The sequence below is a fragment of the Carlito syrichta genome, unplaced genomic scaffold, assembly GCF_000164805.1.
Source record: "Carlito syrichta isolate Samal-C Ts95f unplaced genomic scaffold, Tarsius_syrichta-2.0.1 Scaffold303113, whole genome shotgun sequence".
NCBI lineage: Eukaryota > Metazoa > Chordata > Mammalia > Primates > Tarsiidae > Carlito > Carlito syrichta.
In genome coordinates, this window is record NW_007247209.1 from 683579 (window position 1) to 702702 (window position 19124).

Here is a 19124-nt window from a genome sequence, read left to right on the forward strand (position 1 = left end):
CAAGCCTGGGTATGCCACTGCACTCCAGCCCGGGAGACAGAGTAAGACTCTGATTCAAAAAACAAAACAAAACAAAAAACAAGCACACAGAATACCTGATTATTTTGTTGGCTATATCCTCTTTCCTTATGTGACTGTGCAATAGTGACTTATTTTGATGGAATGATGGGTTATTTCCAGTTTTTCCTGTTTCAATAAATGTGACAATGAGCATCACTGGACGTTTTCCTCGCAAAAATTTAGAGAGGATAGATTCCTAGAAGAGGCACTACTGAGTCAAAAGGAATATAAATTTAAAAGTTCAATTGGTTCTGATCATTTGGCCTCTCCAAAGGCTATACTTCTTTGCATCACTGTTAATATTGTCATTATGGATTTTATCACTTTTTAAAAATTCTGTTGTCTCATTTTTATTTTAACTTGCATTTCCTTGACCACTTTGAGGCAGCCGTCTTTTCATATGTTTATCAAACATGTCTACTTTCCTTCTCTGCATTTCTCATGCTCTATACACTATTCCAGAGAATATAATAAGATGGAAGTTTTCTAATCCACTTTACAAAATAACACAAACTTAGTAGCTCACAAAATCCTGATAAAAAGAACCTCCCCATAAAAGAACCATAGACTCACTTAGAAATATACATGTAAAAATACTAAAGAAAATAAGAGGGATTGTGAGCATTAAATATGTTCCTGAAAATGTGTATACAATCAACTTGTACGGGCAGAGTGTTGCTGTGTTATAATTTATAAATGGGCAATGGGTTTGTGCAGTAATTTGCCAAGGAAGACTTCCTATAGCCTTACGCATGGGGAAAAGGTTGGCTTCACTGTAACCAGACGTGTGTAATGAGAACAGCTGTTGAGAGCATCTTTTCCGTATTCAGCTGTTGAAGTTAATACCTAATTTTGGCAAAAGCGGATGTGAGGGCAATCTAGCTGTGACATCTGTCAACCCATTGATTTGGCTGATCTGGCTGACTGGGCTGGTGTCTCCTTCATCCCTCACCACTCCATGTGTTCCCTCCTGAAGTTGCAGGCTTGATGGAAAAGGACCATCCCCGCTAGAGGAGGACCATTCTCCAGTTAAAGGTATAGGAGTAGCCATGCTCCCCTGATAGAACCTCCAGACAAGCTCTCAAGGTCCAATTTTTCCCCCCCAAATTGGAGTCTCACTCCATCGCCCAGGCTGGAGTGCAGTGGCATGCTCACAGACGCCCCAGCGTTGACCTGCTGGGCTCCGGTGATCCCTCTGCCTCAACCTTCCAAGTAGTAGGAACTACAGGTGCGTGCTACCACGCCTGGCTAATTTTAAAAAATATTTATTTGTAGAGACGAGGTCTCGCCAAGTTCCCCGGGCTGGTCTCGAACCCGCAGGCTCAGGCAGTCCACTTACTTCGGCCTCCCAAAGTGCTGGGATTACAGGCTGAGCCACCGAGCCCAGCCATCAAGGTCCAACTTTGACAAAAGTGTAAGCAGAAACTCAAATCAATGCTGGAGTGGGGGTGATGCTAACCTGTGTAAGGGATCTGGTAATATTTATAAAAAACTTAAGAGGCTCCTTGACCCAGATATTCTATTTCCAAACATTTGTTTTTAAAGAAGTGCACATCAGAGCATTATTTATAAATAACAATAAAACAGACATAACTCCTGTCTTTTGGAGCTTACGGAAACTGTGTAGTCATTTTTTTAAAATTGATTTTTTAAATTGAAAAAGTCTTTTTTTAAATGATTTTATTTTATTTTATTTTTTATAATCAATATTTTTTATTATGATGTTGTGGGGTACAGTTAAGGGTTAGGTATACAAATATGCTTCGTTCAGGCACCCTTGTTGATAAGAGGTGTCTCCCTGTCCCCAGAAAGATATTTACTACCGTTAATCCCATCTCCCTTCCCCTCCCCCCTGCAAAACAATTTGAATCCATTTAAAACATTTAAGTATCTATCATCCATGTACCTAAGTACAAATGACAGTTTGGAAGACCATATACCAAAATGTATATGAAAGATTATTTGAGTGATAGGAATAAAGGCTTTTTATTAGTTTTGCTTACTGTATTTTGTACAATATACTTCTACAAAAAAGTTGTCTGTTTTTTTGAGTGAGAGTCTCACTCTGTCGCCCAGACTGGACTGCAGTTTAAAAAGTTGTTTTTAAATAGCATGACATGACAAGAAGGAGGGGGAAACTGCCAACAAGTTAAATGTCTAACATTGAGGATGGGCTGTTGAAGTGTGGTTCACTGATTAATTTTTTTTTTTTTTTTGAGTTGGAGTCTCACTCTGTCGCCCAGACTGGAGTGCAGTGGCCGCTCCCGGCCACCGCACCCTCGACCTGCTGGGCTCCGGCGATCCTTCCGCCTCAGCCTTCTGCGTAGCCAGAACTACAGGCGTGCGCTACCACACCCGGCTAATTTTTTGATTTATTGTAGAGATGAGGGCTCACCAAGTTGCCCAGGCGGGTCTCGAACCCGCGGGCTCAGGCAATCACCTCAGCCTCCCGAGTACGCACCGCGTGCTGAGCACGGCTTTAAGCATTAGAGGATCTTTGTTTACACGTAAATATACTTTTTGTTAAAAAAAAAAAGAAAAAAAGAAAAAGATGAAGAAGAAAAAAGAAATAGAGGAAGCCAGCGAGCAATTAGAGCGCTATAGGGAGGGACGGGGACGCGCGCGAGGAGGGGGGCGCGCGCGAGGAGGGGGGGGCTGTCTGGCTTGCCTCCGGACCTGCCCAGTGCGCCCCCAGCGGGCGCCCCCAGCGGGCGGCCGACGCCCCATGCGGTGTCTGCCCGTGTCCTCCCGCTCTGGGCCAGACGTGGAGTTTTTCCAGAGCCCCTTTCCCTCCAGCGAACCGAGTCGACCTCCGCCGGCCTCAGACAGCTTTCTCAGCTAGGTGTCCGCCAGGCCAGTAAAGGGGCAGAAAAGAGACAGCCTAGGCACGCGACAGTCTGGCCTGTTTTCTGACCCAGTTGCGTGTGACTTTCCGCGGGGCCAGGACTTGTAAACTGGAAGACAGATATCTTTTTAAAACCATGGACACTATGAACTAGGAAAGTTCCCCTCCAAACCCATCAACTGGGGGGTTGGGACGAAAGAAGGGCAATGGAAGGAAGGGTCCCCTTGGCAGCCTTGGATAGGATGGGAGGCTGCAGGAACATGACAGTTTGGGGCAGTGGGGACTGTGGGAGGGTCAGCATGTGGCGGGCTGGGGACTGAACTGTGTTTCTGGGACACACAGCTTCCTCCCAGATTCCTCCCTTAGCGTGTGGTCTTATGTTCCCAAAGTTGACCCACTGCCAGTCCCCGGCGGGTGTGGAGGCTGAGCTATTTTCAGCTTTCCGGGAGGCACGGGAGGCCAAGGCAGGAATCCATGCCCAGCAAGCACAGGTGAGGCTTATGAAACAGGTATAAGACTTGGAAGCACAGTCTTTTCAATAAGCTCTTCTGCTCTGGGAGATGGAGTGGAAGAAAGAGGAGACGCTCCAGTTTCTTCCCCCAGGTAGGACATAAAGCCGCCCTTGAACCTGATGGGCCAGGAAGAGTGCCAAGGAGAAATAGAGCTCTTTGTGCTGGCCTCTGACCCATGGTTTTCCCAAGAGACTGTGAGAGCAGCTGTGTTGGGTACTTCCCCAGGGCAGAGGTGGCCCTGGGAGAGCTTGGGCAGGAAGGAGCACGAGTCCTGCAGAGGACAGCACACTTGGATTTATGGTACCAGAATTGCAAACACCCAGTTGTGACCCACCTAAGTGTACACACAGTTAGAGGCATATAACCTCTGCCTGCCCTCCCCCTGCTCGAATCCCCAGTTCCTTGATGGTTTTCCACTGTCCTGTCCCAAGGAAGGTAGCACAGGTTCTTGAAAGAACTAGGAGCCTCTGAGTCAGAGATCTGGCTTAAAATCCTGGCTACGGCAGTCATGCTGAAGGACACCTGGGCTGATGAAGACTAGGAGATCAGAGGCCAGTGAATGTGTCTCCTTTCATAGGACTCGGCACATTTTTGTTTCTTTGTTGCTTCCTTCCCTGGGTGGCCCACTGCCAGTGACCAGTCAGCATCTCTTTCCCTTAGGAAGCAGGCCCAGGTTGGGCTCCTGCCCTCCTTCCCACTGCAGGCCAATTCTGCAGGCACTTCTCTCGAACGTTCTTTTACCTTCTTCCTCTTTTCCTTACTCTCCTAATAGTTGGTCTTGCAAACTCAAGAAAAATATCTGCTGTTCATTTTCTTCCTCTTCAGCTCTTCATTTCTTTGCTCCATTTCTGGACCAAAAATTTTTTTAAAAGGAAAAATAAAAGAGAGACCCATCCTATGGGGAGTACAGGTATCAAAGGAGAGCAGAGCTGTTCATTTTTTCAGAAAACAAGATGAAAACCATGTTGTCAACTGCCAATGCCTCAAAAGCACCTGCCTAGGAATTCTCTTAGGAATCCCCCCTGAGATCCCACACCCTTTCATGGCTCTCTAATTAAGCCTCGCTTTGATCCCAACAAGCATGTGTGATGAGTAAGGCATGGTGGTGTATGCCTGTACTCCCAGCTACTCAGGAGGCTGAGGTGGGAGGATCACTTGAGTTCAGGAGTTCGAGACTTCAGTGAGCTATGATCGCACCACTGTACTCCAGCTTAGGTGAGACTACATCTCTTTTTTAAAAAGTGCATTTATAAAAAGCAGGTTTTTATTCAGTTTTATGATGTTTCTCTAACAATTGCCTTGCTACAATGGTGTATTTCACTACTTTTCATGGTGAATTGCAAAAGTTTAGTTCCATTACAGTTTAAATTGGCTGCAACAGGCCAGTTGGAAAAGCCAACTACCCCGAGTGGCACTTTGATGGTTGGGGGAAGTGGCTCTTGTTATGAGTAAAGTTGGGTCTCTACCCCCTCAAGGTTCACATATTGTAGTCTTACCCCCAGCACTTCAGAATGTGACTGTATTTGGAGATAAGATCTTTAAAGAGATGATTAAGGTTCAATGAGATCATTGGGTGGGCCCTAACCCAGTATGACGGGTGTCCTTATGAGAAGCGGAGATTAGGACATAGACATGTACAGAGGGACGACCCAGTGAGGATACAGGGAGAAGATGGCCATCTACAAGCCAAGGATTCAGGCCTCAGGAGAAGCCAATCCTGACTACATCTTAGTCTCAGACTTTCCGCCTCCAGAACTGAGAAAATAAACATCGGTTGTTTTAGCCGCTCTGTCTGTGGAACTTTGTTACGACAGCCTGAGCACATTCATCAGCACTGCTTTCTGCTGAATGGCTGGGCCCTGGGAGGAGGAGAGAATCCCCAAGTGCTACCACTTGGAAATTTCTTATTATGATCAACAGTTAGTCTCTCTTTTGACTTGCCTGCACCTTCTGGGCAGTAGAGCTGGGAACCCACTGAGAGGAGCTTTTCCCAGGTGTGTATGTTCATGTGAACACACAGCCACCGGTTCCCAGTTCTTCTGTGAAAGCGAATCACCATGGCCAAGGCTAGCAGTGTCTGTGATGTGCCAGGCACACCAACAAGGGCTGTCTTCACAGCTGTAACAGTGAAACAGCAAATGAACTAGCATAACTGACTCCATTTTTGTTTAAGGGGCCTTTACCTGTTCCTGCACCTAGGTTAGGATAATTTTAGAGCACTGAGATAAAATGAAAAGCAGCAATCATATAGTTTTTGAAACTAACTCTGAGATTAAAGAGGAAGTATATAAACAACTAACTATATTTTGTGAAAGACTTACAGGAACATTGTATCCTGACAAAGACGTTTCCCAACCTCCCCAGACACTCACTGGTACCCAGATATCCATGGCCATTGGTCACCTCTTGATCCCATAACAATCTGAACATTGTAAAAATTGTTTCCCATCTGAGATATTCTTTCAGGTCCTATGTACCAATAAAATTGCTGATGTCAGCTGGCCTGAAGGACTTCACAAAAAGAACATAGTGCTCACATCCCCATAATTTTATCTCGCTTACACAAACTAGTCAACAACCCCAATTTTCTAGCCCCTTACCCTCCATGATCCTCTTAAAAATCCTAGCCCAAGACTCTTCTGAGACATGGTCTGAGAAATTAGTCTAACTTCTTCTCAGGTGTCAGGCTCTTGAATAAACCTGTTTTCCTTTCACTAACCCTTGTCTCTTGAATCTGACTTATTAGCAGTGAGCAGCCAACCCTAGATGTGGTTACACAGTGACTCCCTGAAGTGTCTACAGTACATCCCTCTTCAGGAAGGGAAACTGAGACCCAGAGGGGTTGAGGAGCTTACCTGAACTGGCAGAGCTAGCATCTGATTTGAACCAAGGCAGTTTGGTATCATCACTTTGATGCTACACTGTTTTTGTTTTTGTTGTTGTTTTGTTTTTTTTATGTGGAACTGTTTCTTGTAAGAGTGGGCATGGCTGGGAGCAGTGGCTCAAGTCTGTAATCCCAGCACTTTGGGAGGCCAAGGTGAGGGGATTGCCTGAGCCCACGGGTTTAAGAACAGCCTGGGCAACTTAGTGAGACCTCATCTCCACAATAAAATTTAAAAATTAGCTGGGTGTGGTAGGGTGTGCCTGTAGTTCCGGCTACTTGGAAGGCTAAAGCAGAAAGATCACCTCAACCCAGCAGGTCAATGCTAGGGTGGCTGTGAGCATGTCACTGCACTCCAGCCTGGGTGACACAGTGAGACTCCAACACACACACACACACACACACACACACACACACAAAGGGCAAAGGTGAGGGTCTGCATGGCATTCTCATAAGACCTTGAACGGGCTGGGCAGATGTTGGGACAGAGATGCCATCATGACAGGCTGCAGTGAGGACGGAAAGCAGTTGCCACCTACCAGTGACACACGCTTCCAGGCACCCCTTCCTACCTCCTGTTCCACCTCCAGAAAATGATCAGAGAGCAAACTTCCCCAGCCTCCTGTCAGCCTCCTGTTCCCTTGGGAGAAGGACAACTGCTTGACTGTCCTTAAGCCCAGGGATTGTGACTGGGGTGGGGTTGGCAAGGAGGGATGATTTTGAGGGATGCACTCTCTCTGCTGTTCCCTTTGCCCCCAGAACGTTTATGTAACCCAAGTCAGGATGGGTGCCTCATGGCCCAGCTCAGCATAGACCCAGGAAGAAAAAAACCAAAGTCAGATCCAAGTTCACCTCCAAAAATAGCCTTGAAAAGCCTAGGTGTTTCTTAAATTTGTTCTAAGATAAACCAAAGGACAATTATGTTCACAATATATAGAGAAAACTTTCTTAAAACCTCTTCCTCTCACTCTCTCGAGGGTCCCGGCCTACGCATGCTTTCCTCCTGCATCCCCTCGCCATTCTCTCTCTTCAAACATGTGACTCCTCCGGCAGACAGCCTGCTCTTTGGAGCTTAAACACTGTCCTTGGGATAGGGCAGATGACAGATGCTAGGTCATCTTTTCCAGACACCTAAGATTATCAGCAGGTAAAGAAGTTGCTCGAAGTCACACAGCTGGAAAGGGCACAGTCTGTCTGACACTGAGACTCTAACCATGCCATCAAGTGACCTTCTGTTAATGGGCAGTGATGCCCCAACAGCTGGGATGTCACAGCTAGATCCAAACTGTAGAGTGTTGTTACTATTTCTACAAACTATATTGAGATCATCTCACTTTCCTGTTTTGTAATCTGCCTCTTCCAATCAACTTTATACTATGAGAAAAATGTCCCATGTGCCTAATTTTTCAGAAGCTCTTTTATTTCTGTCATCTGGATTTAATCTAATGGAACAGTCCTCCAGTGTTGGACACTGAGGATGTTTCTACTTTTTCTCTTGTAAATAACTGGGTGAAGATTGTTCTCGACAAGTCCTTTTGCACATATCTAATTATGTCCTTGGGATACATTTCTAGAAGGGAAATTACTGGGAATAAATATTAATACTTTAATGTTTTTGTTACATATTTCTAACTTTTCTTTCAGGAAGGCAGTACCAGTTTTCATTTTTGATGAACAAGAAGCAGATCTCATCTCCAGGAGCCTCAGACTTTCTCTCCAGCAGGAATGATGTGTTCCCAGGCTCAGGGAACTCTGCATTCTGGCACTCTCTTCCTCCACCCTGTGTTCCCAGACTGCTGCACTCTCCTTAGTTGCATATACAACAAAGATGTCCTTTTTTTTGAAGATTATTCCAATTCAGAGCTGCTTCTTCGTTTACAGGAAGCCTGGTCCCCAGAGCAATTTTATCCCTGGGAGCTCATTAAGATGAGCAACTTTGGGAACAATAACATACTTGGTTGATTCCATTTTCCGTGCTAAGTTCCCTATTTCACTTGCTTTTTTTTGGATTCGTTGACTTCCAATTCTTTTATTGTTTTTTTAACCTGTGGATTTCCATTATAAAGGTCTGAAAAAGGGGCTATTTCTCTAGCTCAGAACACAAGTAAAGCTGGTCAATCTTTTTTTTTTTTTTTTTTTAGTTTAATTTTATTTTTTGAGTCACATCTCACTCTGTTGCCCAGGCTGGAGTGCAGGCACAGTCTCAGCCACTGCAGCCTTGAATTGCTGGACTCAGGTAATCCTTCTGCCTTAGCCTTCCAAGTAGTTGGGACTAAAGTGTGTGCCACCAAGTCCAGTTCATTTTTTTTTTTTTATTGTAGAGATGGGGTCTCACCATCTTGCCCAGGCTGGTTTTGAACCCCTGGGCTCAGGCAATCCTCTAGCCTCTGCCTCCCAGAGTATTGGGATTATAGGCATGAGCCACTGCACCCAGCTCAATATTATTATTATTATTATTATTATTATGAGTAGGAATCTAACTGTCAACCAGGCTAGAGTGCAGCGGCACACTCATGGCCACCGCAGCTTCCGCCTACTGGGCTCAGGTGATCCTTCCACCCAGCCTTCTAAGTAGCTAGAACCATAGGCATGCACCACCACACCCAGGTAATTTTTTGATTTATTGTAGAAACGAGGTCTCGCCAAATTGCCCAAGCTGGTCTTGAACTCCTGCACTCAGGCAATCCTCTTGCCTCCACCTCCCAAAGTGCTGGGATTACAGGTGTGAGCCACTGTGCCCAGCACAATCTTATTATTATTATTTTTAATCTTATTATTTAAATGAAAACTGTCCGTGGTTTTCCCAGTCAGCTTTGCAAAAACCCTAGGCTATCCTGTGTCAATACTGCCTATCTGTCCTTGGCCTGCCAGAGAAGTCCAAGGAAGGACATTGCTTCCAAGCATGCTTCTCATTAACCACCTTATATGCTGGCATTCTGATATTTGGCCTCAGTTCTGTGACATGCAAATACTTGACTATGAACCCCAGACTGGACAGATCACCCTGGCTAGGGCAGAGCTTTGCCTCTGTCCCAGCCATGACTGGCCTTGTGTGCTGATCCCATCTGCTGACCATCATGATCTGATGAGGCAAAGGGAAACCTGAAAGCTCTCTTGCTCTTCCTAAATCTTCATGGCAGAACGTTTTCACTTGAAGGAAACTTCCAGATCAAGTGCCCATATACTCACATGTACTTACAAACACACACTTCAAAGTCAAATCTAAATATTTAAAAATTACCAATACCTTGATGTATTCCATTAACTTGGAAAATTTTTAAATAGTGGCATGGTACACTGTTTATACTGTCTGGAAAGCACTTTTAATAATGATAATAGCACCTACTGAGCTCATGGTATGTGCTGTGATTTCATGAGGTGGGTGTGAGGATGCCAAGCTCCCTCTGAAGGCTCTAGGAGAGAAGACGTCCTTGCTTTTTCTGGCTTCTGGCAGTTGTGGGCACTCCTTGCTGCATTATTTCAATCTCAGCTGCCTTCTCTCTGTCTTGGTTTCTCCTCTTCTCATAAGGACACCAGTCATACTGAATTGAAGGCCCGCCCTAATCTGGTGTGTTCTTATTTTATCTTAATGAATCAGACCTGCAAAGACCCAAGTTCTAAATAAGGCCATATCCTGACGTTCACCACAGGCAGCAGAGCCAACTGCGGACCCCAGTTGCTGGCCCTGAACTCTACCAGGACTACATGGTGAGGCTACACTTCACATGGGCTGTTCCTTGAGGCTGGGGCAGGATAGGAATAAGGCAGGGCCTTCTCCCCCAGGACTCCTTTGTCAGCTAGCTTTGGTGCAAGGACTCCCCATAGCTTGTGTACCTTCTTAGACTGTGTAGTAGCCTAGAATGTCTCCCTTAACCTTCTCCCTGGCTCCTTGACTCTCATGGTAGTCTTCCCTAATAACTGTCCTGCACCAGGCGGGCTTCTACTTCTTAGAAAACCCAGACTAACCCATTTTACCTCATTAATAGGACACCCTTTGCGGAAGATATTATCACCCCATTTTATAGATGAGGAAATGGAGACACAGAGAGATGGGAGTATAGGGAGGGTGACAGTGAGAAAGACTTGGCCTCACTTCCTGAAGCTGAGCTCAGTCTTTCCTGTTGGGTTTTATCACATTTCTGATGACAGGAACTACACTTTTCCAAGTTTTAAAATAGGTGTACAGTCATTTTTCTAGAACAGCTGACACTCTGAACTTTATGAAGTTAGGTGAAATCTTTTAGAGTGCTCTGGAAACAAATTCTTCAACTTAAAACCATCCTTTGAAATTTGGTGTCCAATTTTCCTTGGTCTGTTTCTTTGTGATGAAAGGAACAGTGGTCTCATGGGGCGGCAGGTGCTGAGATGTGAGAAACAGTAAGTGTCCCGGAAAAGGTTACTTTCCTTAATCAAAAGGAAAATCTTTTTTATTAATTTCCATAGTAGAGACAGGGTCTTGCTGTGTTGCCCACACTGGCCTCGAACTCCTGGGTTCAAGTGATCCCTCTGCCTCAGACTCCCAAAGTGCTGGGATTGGAGGCATGAGCCACTGTGTCCAGATGAAAAAATCTTATTAATCTGAGATCAATGGAACAGCAGATGTGAGTGGACACTTAGAATGACATGCAGCAGGAGATTCAGTTTCACAGTTACAACCAACCCCCTCCCCCATCAGCAGCATAGCAGACAAGCCTGTAACCTACAAACCCATGTTGTGACCACTCAATAAAGCAATATAAAGTTAGAAGGACTACTCCTATTTGAGGGTTACTTTTCCTACGTGCAAGGATGCATGTGTACACTTGTATATACGTACATGCACACACACACACACACACACACACACACACACACACACACACACACACACACACACACACACACGTACACCAGGACAGAAAAACACTTAGGAAGGTGAGAGACCTTGTCCTTGAAGATGCCACAGTCCTAAAACAGATTCTGGAAGGATTTTTTAATTTTGTTTTGTTTTTTTGAGACAAGGTCTCACTCTGTTGTCCAGGCCAGAGTGCAGTGGCACAATCTGGCTCCCTGCAGCCTTTACCTCCTGGGCTCAAGTGATCCTCCCTCCTCTGCCTCCTGAGTAGTTGGGACTACATGCCACTACATCCAGCTAATTTTTTGATTTTTTTTCTTGGAGAGACGAGGTCTCATCATGTGGCCCAGGATAGACTTGAACTCCTGGGCTCAAGTGATCCTCCTGTCTCAGCATCCCAAAGTGCTGGAATTAACAGAGTCACTGCACCTGGCCTGATTCTGAAAGGACTCCTTGTACACTGTTTGAGCCCTGGGTGGGGCACTGAGGCACTGCAGCCCTACATGGGGGCCCAGGGAAGATGGGGCTACCCTGGGAGTCAGGGTCTGGGGTTTTGCCACTGGCAGTGTGACCTTGGACCAGTCACTAGGGCTCTTGAGGCCTTCTCAGCTTCCTTGGGGAGAAGTGGGAGATGAACTGAGACAATCATCCTATTTCTTTCCTGATCTCATGGCCCAATTTACAACACAACAGTACATGTGACTGAGACCCTAGGAAAGGAGGCAGATGGAGGAAGGAGTAGCTGAAGACCCAGGGCTCTCTGGATCTCAGGGAGGGGTGAGATTTCCAGACAAAGAGCAGGTGTTGTGGGCTAGACAGTGTCTTTTTTTTTTTTTGAGTCAAAGTCTTACTTTGTCACCCAGGCTGGAGTTCAGTGGCACACCCATGGCTACCACAGCCTTGACCTGCTGGGCTTAGATGATCCTTCCATCTCCGTCTTCCAGGTAGCTGGAACCACAAATGCAAACCACCATGCCCAGCTAATTTTTTGATTTATTGTAGAGACAAGGCCGTGCCAAGTTGCCCAAGCTGGTCTCTAACCCCTGGGCTTAGGCAGTCCTCTCACCTCCACCTCCCAAAGTGCTGGGATTGCAGGCATGAGCCAAAGTGGCCTGATCGCCAGTGTCTTAATGAACACTTTCAACTGACAGCGATATGATAGGTGCCCACAGGTAAGAGGACAGCTCTAGCCTGACCTCACTCGTAATGTCTCCTCTAATTAGTTCATATGCATTTGCTGAAGATACCAGTCTCATGGGCCTGCGGGCCTCCATAGGTGCTGTTTTGGTGGCAATTTTCAATGACTCCTCCTTTTCCCAAGTCCCCTGGAAAAGGACTCAATCCCAGGTGCCCAGGCCTTTCCAGCTCACCGGGCCATGGCTCAGACAGAAGGCTGCTCAAGGGCCACTTTCCCTGCTAATCCCTGGCTCAGGTCCCAGCACAGTAGCCCCTGCCCAGGTTGGTCTGGCTTACAGGCTGCCCTGCAGAAGCTTCCCCTCCCCCACCCATGCACACACTTCTCTTGTCTCCTTACCTCAGCAGGACCTCTCAGAAAAGGTCAGCTTGTGGATATGTGGGCAAGGCCTGGCCCCCAAGTTTGGCTGGTGCGATGGGTGGGAGAAGAACCTGAGGGGGGGATGGGGGTGGTGGAGGAGAGAAAAGGAGGCAGCATCCCAGAGCCCCCTTGGCCTTTATCTGTCCTGTGTATTGGAGTTTCTCAGGGAGTTTTATTTGACAAAAGGATTCCTGAGGTCGCCCAGGCAAGTGACTTGAACTCTTTTTTTCTTCCGCAAAATGGGGACAATGACAGAACCTCCCCCAGGGGGCTGCTCTGAAAGGGTCATGAACACAAGTTCGTGGTGCAGTGCTTGGCTCATGGCAAATGCTGTTGCTATTCTTATTGCTGTACTTAGGATTCTTTCAAAATAGCTAGAAGTCCCCGGCCCGTGAGGACCCTTTGCTTCTGCAGCCATGGGTGGTCAAGTCAAAAAAAGCAGAAGGGTCTAGCAGCGGACTGACCAGATCCTCAGCTGGTCCTCAGGAGTAGAGACAGGTCCTGGCGGCAGGCTGGGGCTGCAGGGGCCTAAGGGGAGGAATCTATACTCAGGAGACATAAGGAAGGGTTGTGGGGAGGGCTCCCCTTTGGAAATTCAGAACCTTTCAGAAGCCCAGCGACAAGTGGAGGCTTGGGAAGAAGCATGGATGGGGCGGGTAGCAGCAGCAGCCTGGGGGGGGGGAGATGAGAAGCAGAGGACCAAGGCCGGTACAGCCCTTGGGGACAGAGGGGAAGAATGCAGCCGCCAGAGGGCCCAAGGCATCCTCAGGTGGGCATCCTGAGTATAGATCCCTCCCCTTAGACCCCTGCAGCCCCAGCCTGCCCCCAGGACCTGTCTCTTCTCCTGAGGACCAGCTGAGGGTCTGGTCAGTCTGCGAGTGCCCATGGGTCTGGACTGGGTTGTGGCGGGGCAGTAGGGGGGTTTCTCCCACTCTCCTCCCAATGACAGAAACCCAGAAATAAGGACATTTTTCCAAGTTCAAGAACATTCTTTTAATCACAAACTACTCATCCACAAATGCATCTATGGGGTCACCAGTCTGGGAAGAGCCATGCAGGGGGGCCCAGGGTTGGGGACTCTTCCAGAGTAAGTCAGGGTCATGTCCCCGCCCCATTCCTGGGGTGGCCTCTAGTGGGTGAGGGGAAGGGGGACTTCCAAGTTAATGCCGGAGTCACAACTACTCTGAAATTCTATTAGCTTTTCTTGGCTAGAAGACGAGGGGGACTCTGGGCCTGCTTTGCTGTTGGACCCCGCAAGCTCTCACTGGGTCAGGCCCATGCTGCTCCCACCCCGACCCTCCTGGCCTTGCCCTGCTGACTTGATGCGCCCGGTGGGCAGCCCCAGGCCGCTGCCTACACGATGCCCTCTGTGTGCTTGCTTCTCCAGACCGCCAGCACCGTCATGAGCAGGGTAACCAGGATAGGGATCACGATGAAGGGGAAGAGGACGCTGCTGGATGGGTCCCGCAAGGCTCTGCCAGATACAGGGCAGGTCCTGAAGTAGTGTTGGTGGACGGCCAGGAAGAACTTGTCTACCTCTGCGTTGGGCCAGAAGCAGTCCAGCTTTTCTGCCACGTGCCTGGTGCAGTCTGTGAGCTCCCCATAGCTCCTGCGGGTGGAAGAGGAGGTCGTCAGAGAACCCAAGCCAGTGGCTCTCCACCTCCATCCCAGGCACCAAAGCAGCAGCCCTGGCCCAAGGAGGTCAGGGTTTTGGACAGCTCCAGGGGACTCCCAGATGTCCTGCCTAGTGGATGGTTACGGTGTAAGGAACACTGGCATGACTGTGGAACCTCTTGCAGCTCTGCCTGCACCATGAGGAGAACAAGCCAAGCTGGACTGCCAACAGTGACCTCCCTCAGCACTCATTGGGTGAGGTGGCAGGCTAGGGTGTCTCAGTCCTGGGAGCTGGTGAGAGGCCACAGGCAAAAGGTCTCTGGGAGTCTACCAATCAGTCAGCATGGTGGGACCCCCACAAGGGGGCCAGGAGCCAAGCTGTCTGCCCATTGAACCTGGGCCATGAGATGGAAACGAGGCTGGACTGGCTCTATGCTGTGCCCTCCTGGACCCATTCAGATCCCTGATGTCCTCAGCCCACCTCAGCTGAGCTGCTCACTCACACACTGCAGTGACGGTGCCAGACAACCTAGCCGCTGTTCCTGTGACCAGATCCTGGCCAGGCTGCCAGTGGGAGAACCAGGCTGGGCCAGGATTCCAGCAGAACCTGCAGGGGGACAAAGCTGGTCTAGGAAAACCTTAAGACTTCTGCGGGAGGTATTGAGAGGAGGTCAGTTGAGTCTTTGATCCAAGTGTGGCCATGAGGGGCACTGAAACTAATGGGGGGGGGAAGGCTCTGCTTTCTTGGGGGGTGGGTGGGTGGAGAGAGAATAATGTATGTGTGACTGTTATTCTCTGTGTGCATAACCCTATGGATGAGTGACTGTGTGTGTGGCTCTGTCTTAACCACAGGACTTCCCTCTATATCTGCTGTGGCTTCAGGTGCCTTTGACCATAGATGAGGCCTGGACCAGCCACCACCAGGCTGGAGGGAAGAAGTGGAGGTGGCCATGCTGAGCCAGGTGACTGGGGTGTGCCATCAGGGTGCTCCCTGGGCACGGCTTAGATAGATACCATCATGGAATCACTTCTGCCCAAGGAATTCTAACCCTTGAAGCCACAACAAGTGAGCTCTTTCCAACCCTCAGCCTGTTCAGGAATATCAAGGACCCTGTTCCCCTTGTCCCCAGGGTACTCAGGTCCATTTCCTCTCACACTGAGCCCAAGGAGGCAAAGCTTGCTGGGGAGAGAGTAAATGCTGTCTCCTCATTTCTGAATCACTTTTTCCACAGATGTGGGTTTGCAGACCACAGGATGCCCTTTGAAATGAAGTGGAATGAAATTCTTCCCATGGGGATCCTGCGTTGGTGCTTTTCCATGTCATTTCCAACCCAGGACATGGGAATCAAGTGCCCTCTTACAGCAGAAGAAACTGAGGCCCAGAGGTTGCACTGGCTCACAGGAAGAGCCCAGACCACATCAGCCCAATCTGTCTCAAACCCCACATTCTTCCCTGGATCTCCAACTTGATGGACGAGTTTATGACTCAGGAGGGAAGGCCCTTGTGGCGGCTGAGTGGGGCTCAGAGGCTATTCTCAGGGATGGATGTTCTCACTGGGATGGATGGTCTTTTTTTTTTTTGAGTTGGAGTCTCACTCTGTCGCCCAGACTGGAGTGCAGTGGCCGCTCCCGGCCACCGCAGCCTCGCCTGCTGGGCTCCGGCGATCCTCAGCCTTCCGAGTAGCTGGAATTACAGGCACGCGTTACCACGCCCAGCTGATTTTTTGATTTATTGTAGAGATGAGGTCTCGCCTGCCCAGGCGGGTCTCGAACCCGTGGGCTCAGGCAATCCACTCACCTCAGCCTCCCAAAGGCGTGGGATTACAGGCTGAGCCACCAAGCTCGGCTCACTGGGGTCTTGATGGAACTTCATCATTGTCACCAACTGCTTCCATCACCGACATCCACTGGGTGCTCATACGTGCCAGGCACAGGCTCAGTGGGTTTTGTGCATGATCTCATTCACGCTCGGCTACCACCATTACCCATTATTTTATAGAAGGAGAAACAATGGTTTAGGAAGGCACAAGAGGTGCTGGGTGGGAGAGCTGGGGTGTGAGTGCCACAGGCTGATGGTAGGGTCCTCATGTCTCACCACTCACCATCCCCCTTGATGGCCAGATCCAGTTGCAGCTCGGACACCTCCTTGTATAGGTCCAAGACCCACTCGCTGGGGGTCAAGGCAACAGTGGGCATCTGAGAGCCATGAAGCCAGTGCAGGCCTGCCTGCCTATTTAGCGTCGACTGAGCTCCAGCCCCATGGGAGCAGCTTGAGCTCCTGTGAGGCAGATGCCAAATCCCCTTTACCTCTGTCTCTATGATGCCAGTGCGGTGCTGGGCATGCCGTGGCAGGTGTGCCATCAGTGTTTATAATTTAAATCTCACTAAACTTGTGCATCCAGAAATAGCATAGCACAGCAGTTCGGGGTCATCAGTCTTGATTCTGGGGTACCTAGAGTACCCCTAAGAAAGTGGCCTCAAGATCACATGTAACTGTAGAGGCATGAGTTTGAGCACATGTCATGAAGCCAGGGGGTGGGAAGGAGTCACGTGGTCAGTGTGGGCACCAGCCTATGCTAGAAGTCACGTGGTTTCCCTGAACACAGCTGACTCTGGTGGGGCAGATAGGCCATGAGGCCTGTGACCCAGGGAGTTCAGAGACCTCTGTGTCCCATGAGAGTGCCCAAGTCGACTGTATCATTTCCCTGCTAATCTGAGAAAATTAAAACATAGTTTCAAGAGGGTGAATTGCTGCTGCCTCCACTTAGGATGTACAAAGTGGCATTGCTCCCATCTGAACAATAAAAATGCAGAAGAAACTACAAAATCATGCATTTCTGGAGTCCATCAGGGAGCTGAGGCTGAAAGGTAACAAAATAACCTGGATTTCAAGGAGGAGCAGCAGGGATTGTCCCATCTGGGCAAAGTGGGGCAGAGGAGACTCAGATATCCACCCAAAGGAAAGAGGAAATCAGCTACGTTCTAAATTGTCAAAGACCAAGTGTGGGCTGGAGTGTGACTCTATAATTACTGGGGTCCCAGACACACTGGCAGTGCCCATGACTTGCCACTCTTTCCCACAAGGCTTCACCATGGACTTGTGAGGACTGGGGGCAGGCACAAAATACCAGTCACTTCCAGAGTCCTCTTGGGTGAGAAGCAAAAGCTGCAGGTTCCTGGAGGAAGAGCAGCAAATCTCTTGCCCTCAGGCTCCAAGGAGCTGATCAGTGGTGTCACCCAGGTAGGAACAGGCCAAAACCCTTCCCACTGTCTCAGAGGTCTCACTTGTCTTCTCCCCTGGGAAGCAAACACTTTAAACTGCTGAGAGAAGGACAGAAAATGTCTCTTACCCTAGGGCACAGGCAAAGATACACCATGGCTGGGGGAAGTACAGGAAGGGCACCAGGAAACTATCCTGGCCTAGGATCCTCCATAACACCAGAGGTCTCCTACAACTGGCAGAGGGACAGGATAATCTCACCTGACATCCCCACAGATATAAGCTGAGTTTGGCTGCCACAGGGAGGAGGGCCAGGAATGCTGGGGCTGAGGGTACAGGACCTGTTTAAACTGAAGCTGAATCAGGACACAGAGAACCCCTCCCCAAGCCTCCAACACAGCCCTGGAGTAGAATAACAAGCAGTAGCAATTTACTTTTGAGAGAAGGTAGGGAGAGATCCCTGATACAGCACAAAAAGGCAAAGGATAGCTGAAAGTGGAGGGCGGGGCACTGAGGAATATATCCTCTAGTACCCAGTCCCAAGCTGAGCATAAGGCAATGGCAGCCTATGGGTAGAGGTATTTGAGACCTGTGGTGCATTGAAGATAACCATAGCAATAACAGATCCCAAACCCAGCTCAATTCCTGACAAGATTGGCCCAGATCCCATACTAGCAGCCTGACAGAAGAGGCTTACCCATTTCCAGATGTAAATACTATTTACCTTAATCTCTTCTGTCCTACACAGGAATGTTCAGCATTCAATAAAAAAATTATAAACCTTTTGTTCAAAAGCAACAAGAAGCCACCAACTTTCTGTCAAGAAGCAAAACAATAAATAGAATCAGACTCAGAGATTACTTAGAAGCTGAACTATCAGATAAGAACTTTAATATGGTTGGTATGATAAAAGATCTCGTGGAAAAGGTGAACAATATACATGTACAGATGGATAATTTCTACAGAGAGGAGTAAATTATAAGAAAGTCAAAGATAATTGCTAGAACAACAACAAAAAAGCCCCACATGATATTAGATTTCCTTCAATGGGGTCATCAGCAGACATGACAACTGAGAAAAGAGTTAGTAAAATTGAAGATAGGTCAGTAGAAATTATCCAAACTGAAGCACAAGGGGAAAAAAAGGAGGGAACCATAACAGAACATACAAGAGCTGTGTAAAAGGACAAAAGAATAAATTATATCAACTCTAATTCTTAATTTGAGTGCCAGAAAGAGGGCACAGAATGAAGCAGAGGAAATATTTGAAGAAATAATGGCTGACACTTTTCAAAAAATAAGGAAAGACCAAAAAAAATCACAAATCTATAAACTCAGAGAACACCTAAACAGGACCAAAAAAAAAAAAAAAAGCAACAGCATCAACCACATAGACATATCAAAGTCAAACTGCTGAAAGCCAAAGGAGGGGGGAAATCTTGAAGTCAGAGAAAAAAATTCACATACAGAGGAACAATATGAGCTGTTGCAGACTTCTTATCAGAGACTAGGCAAGCTGGAAGACAATGGGCAACATTTTTAGAGCATTGGGGGTGGGGGTGGGAGCATACTCCTGTCAACGTGGAATTCTATACCCAGCAAAA

At 48.0% G+C, this 19124-nt stretch overlaps 1 protein-coding gene across 2 annotated transcripts in view; it reads right to left on the reverse strand.

Annotated features, from left to right (window-relative positions):
* Positions 1 to 13655: 13655 nt before the first annotated feature.
* Positions 13656 to 19124, reverse strand: part of RAMP1 (receptor activity modifying protein 1) — a 45934-nt gene continuing 40465 nt past the window's right edge. For both annotated transcript variants that reach the window (XM_021712170.1, XM_021712171.1), the window contains one exon: positions 13656 to 14296. In XM_021712170.1, coding sequence (XP_021567845.1) covers positions 14041 to 14296 — 256 coding nt within the window. In that variant the 3' untranslated portion in view covers positions 13656 to 14040. The remainder of the gene's footprint in view (positions 14297 to 19124) is intronic.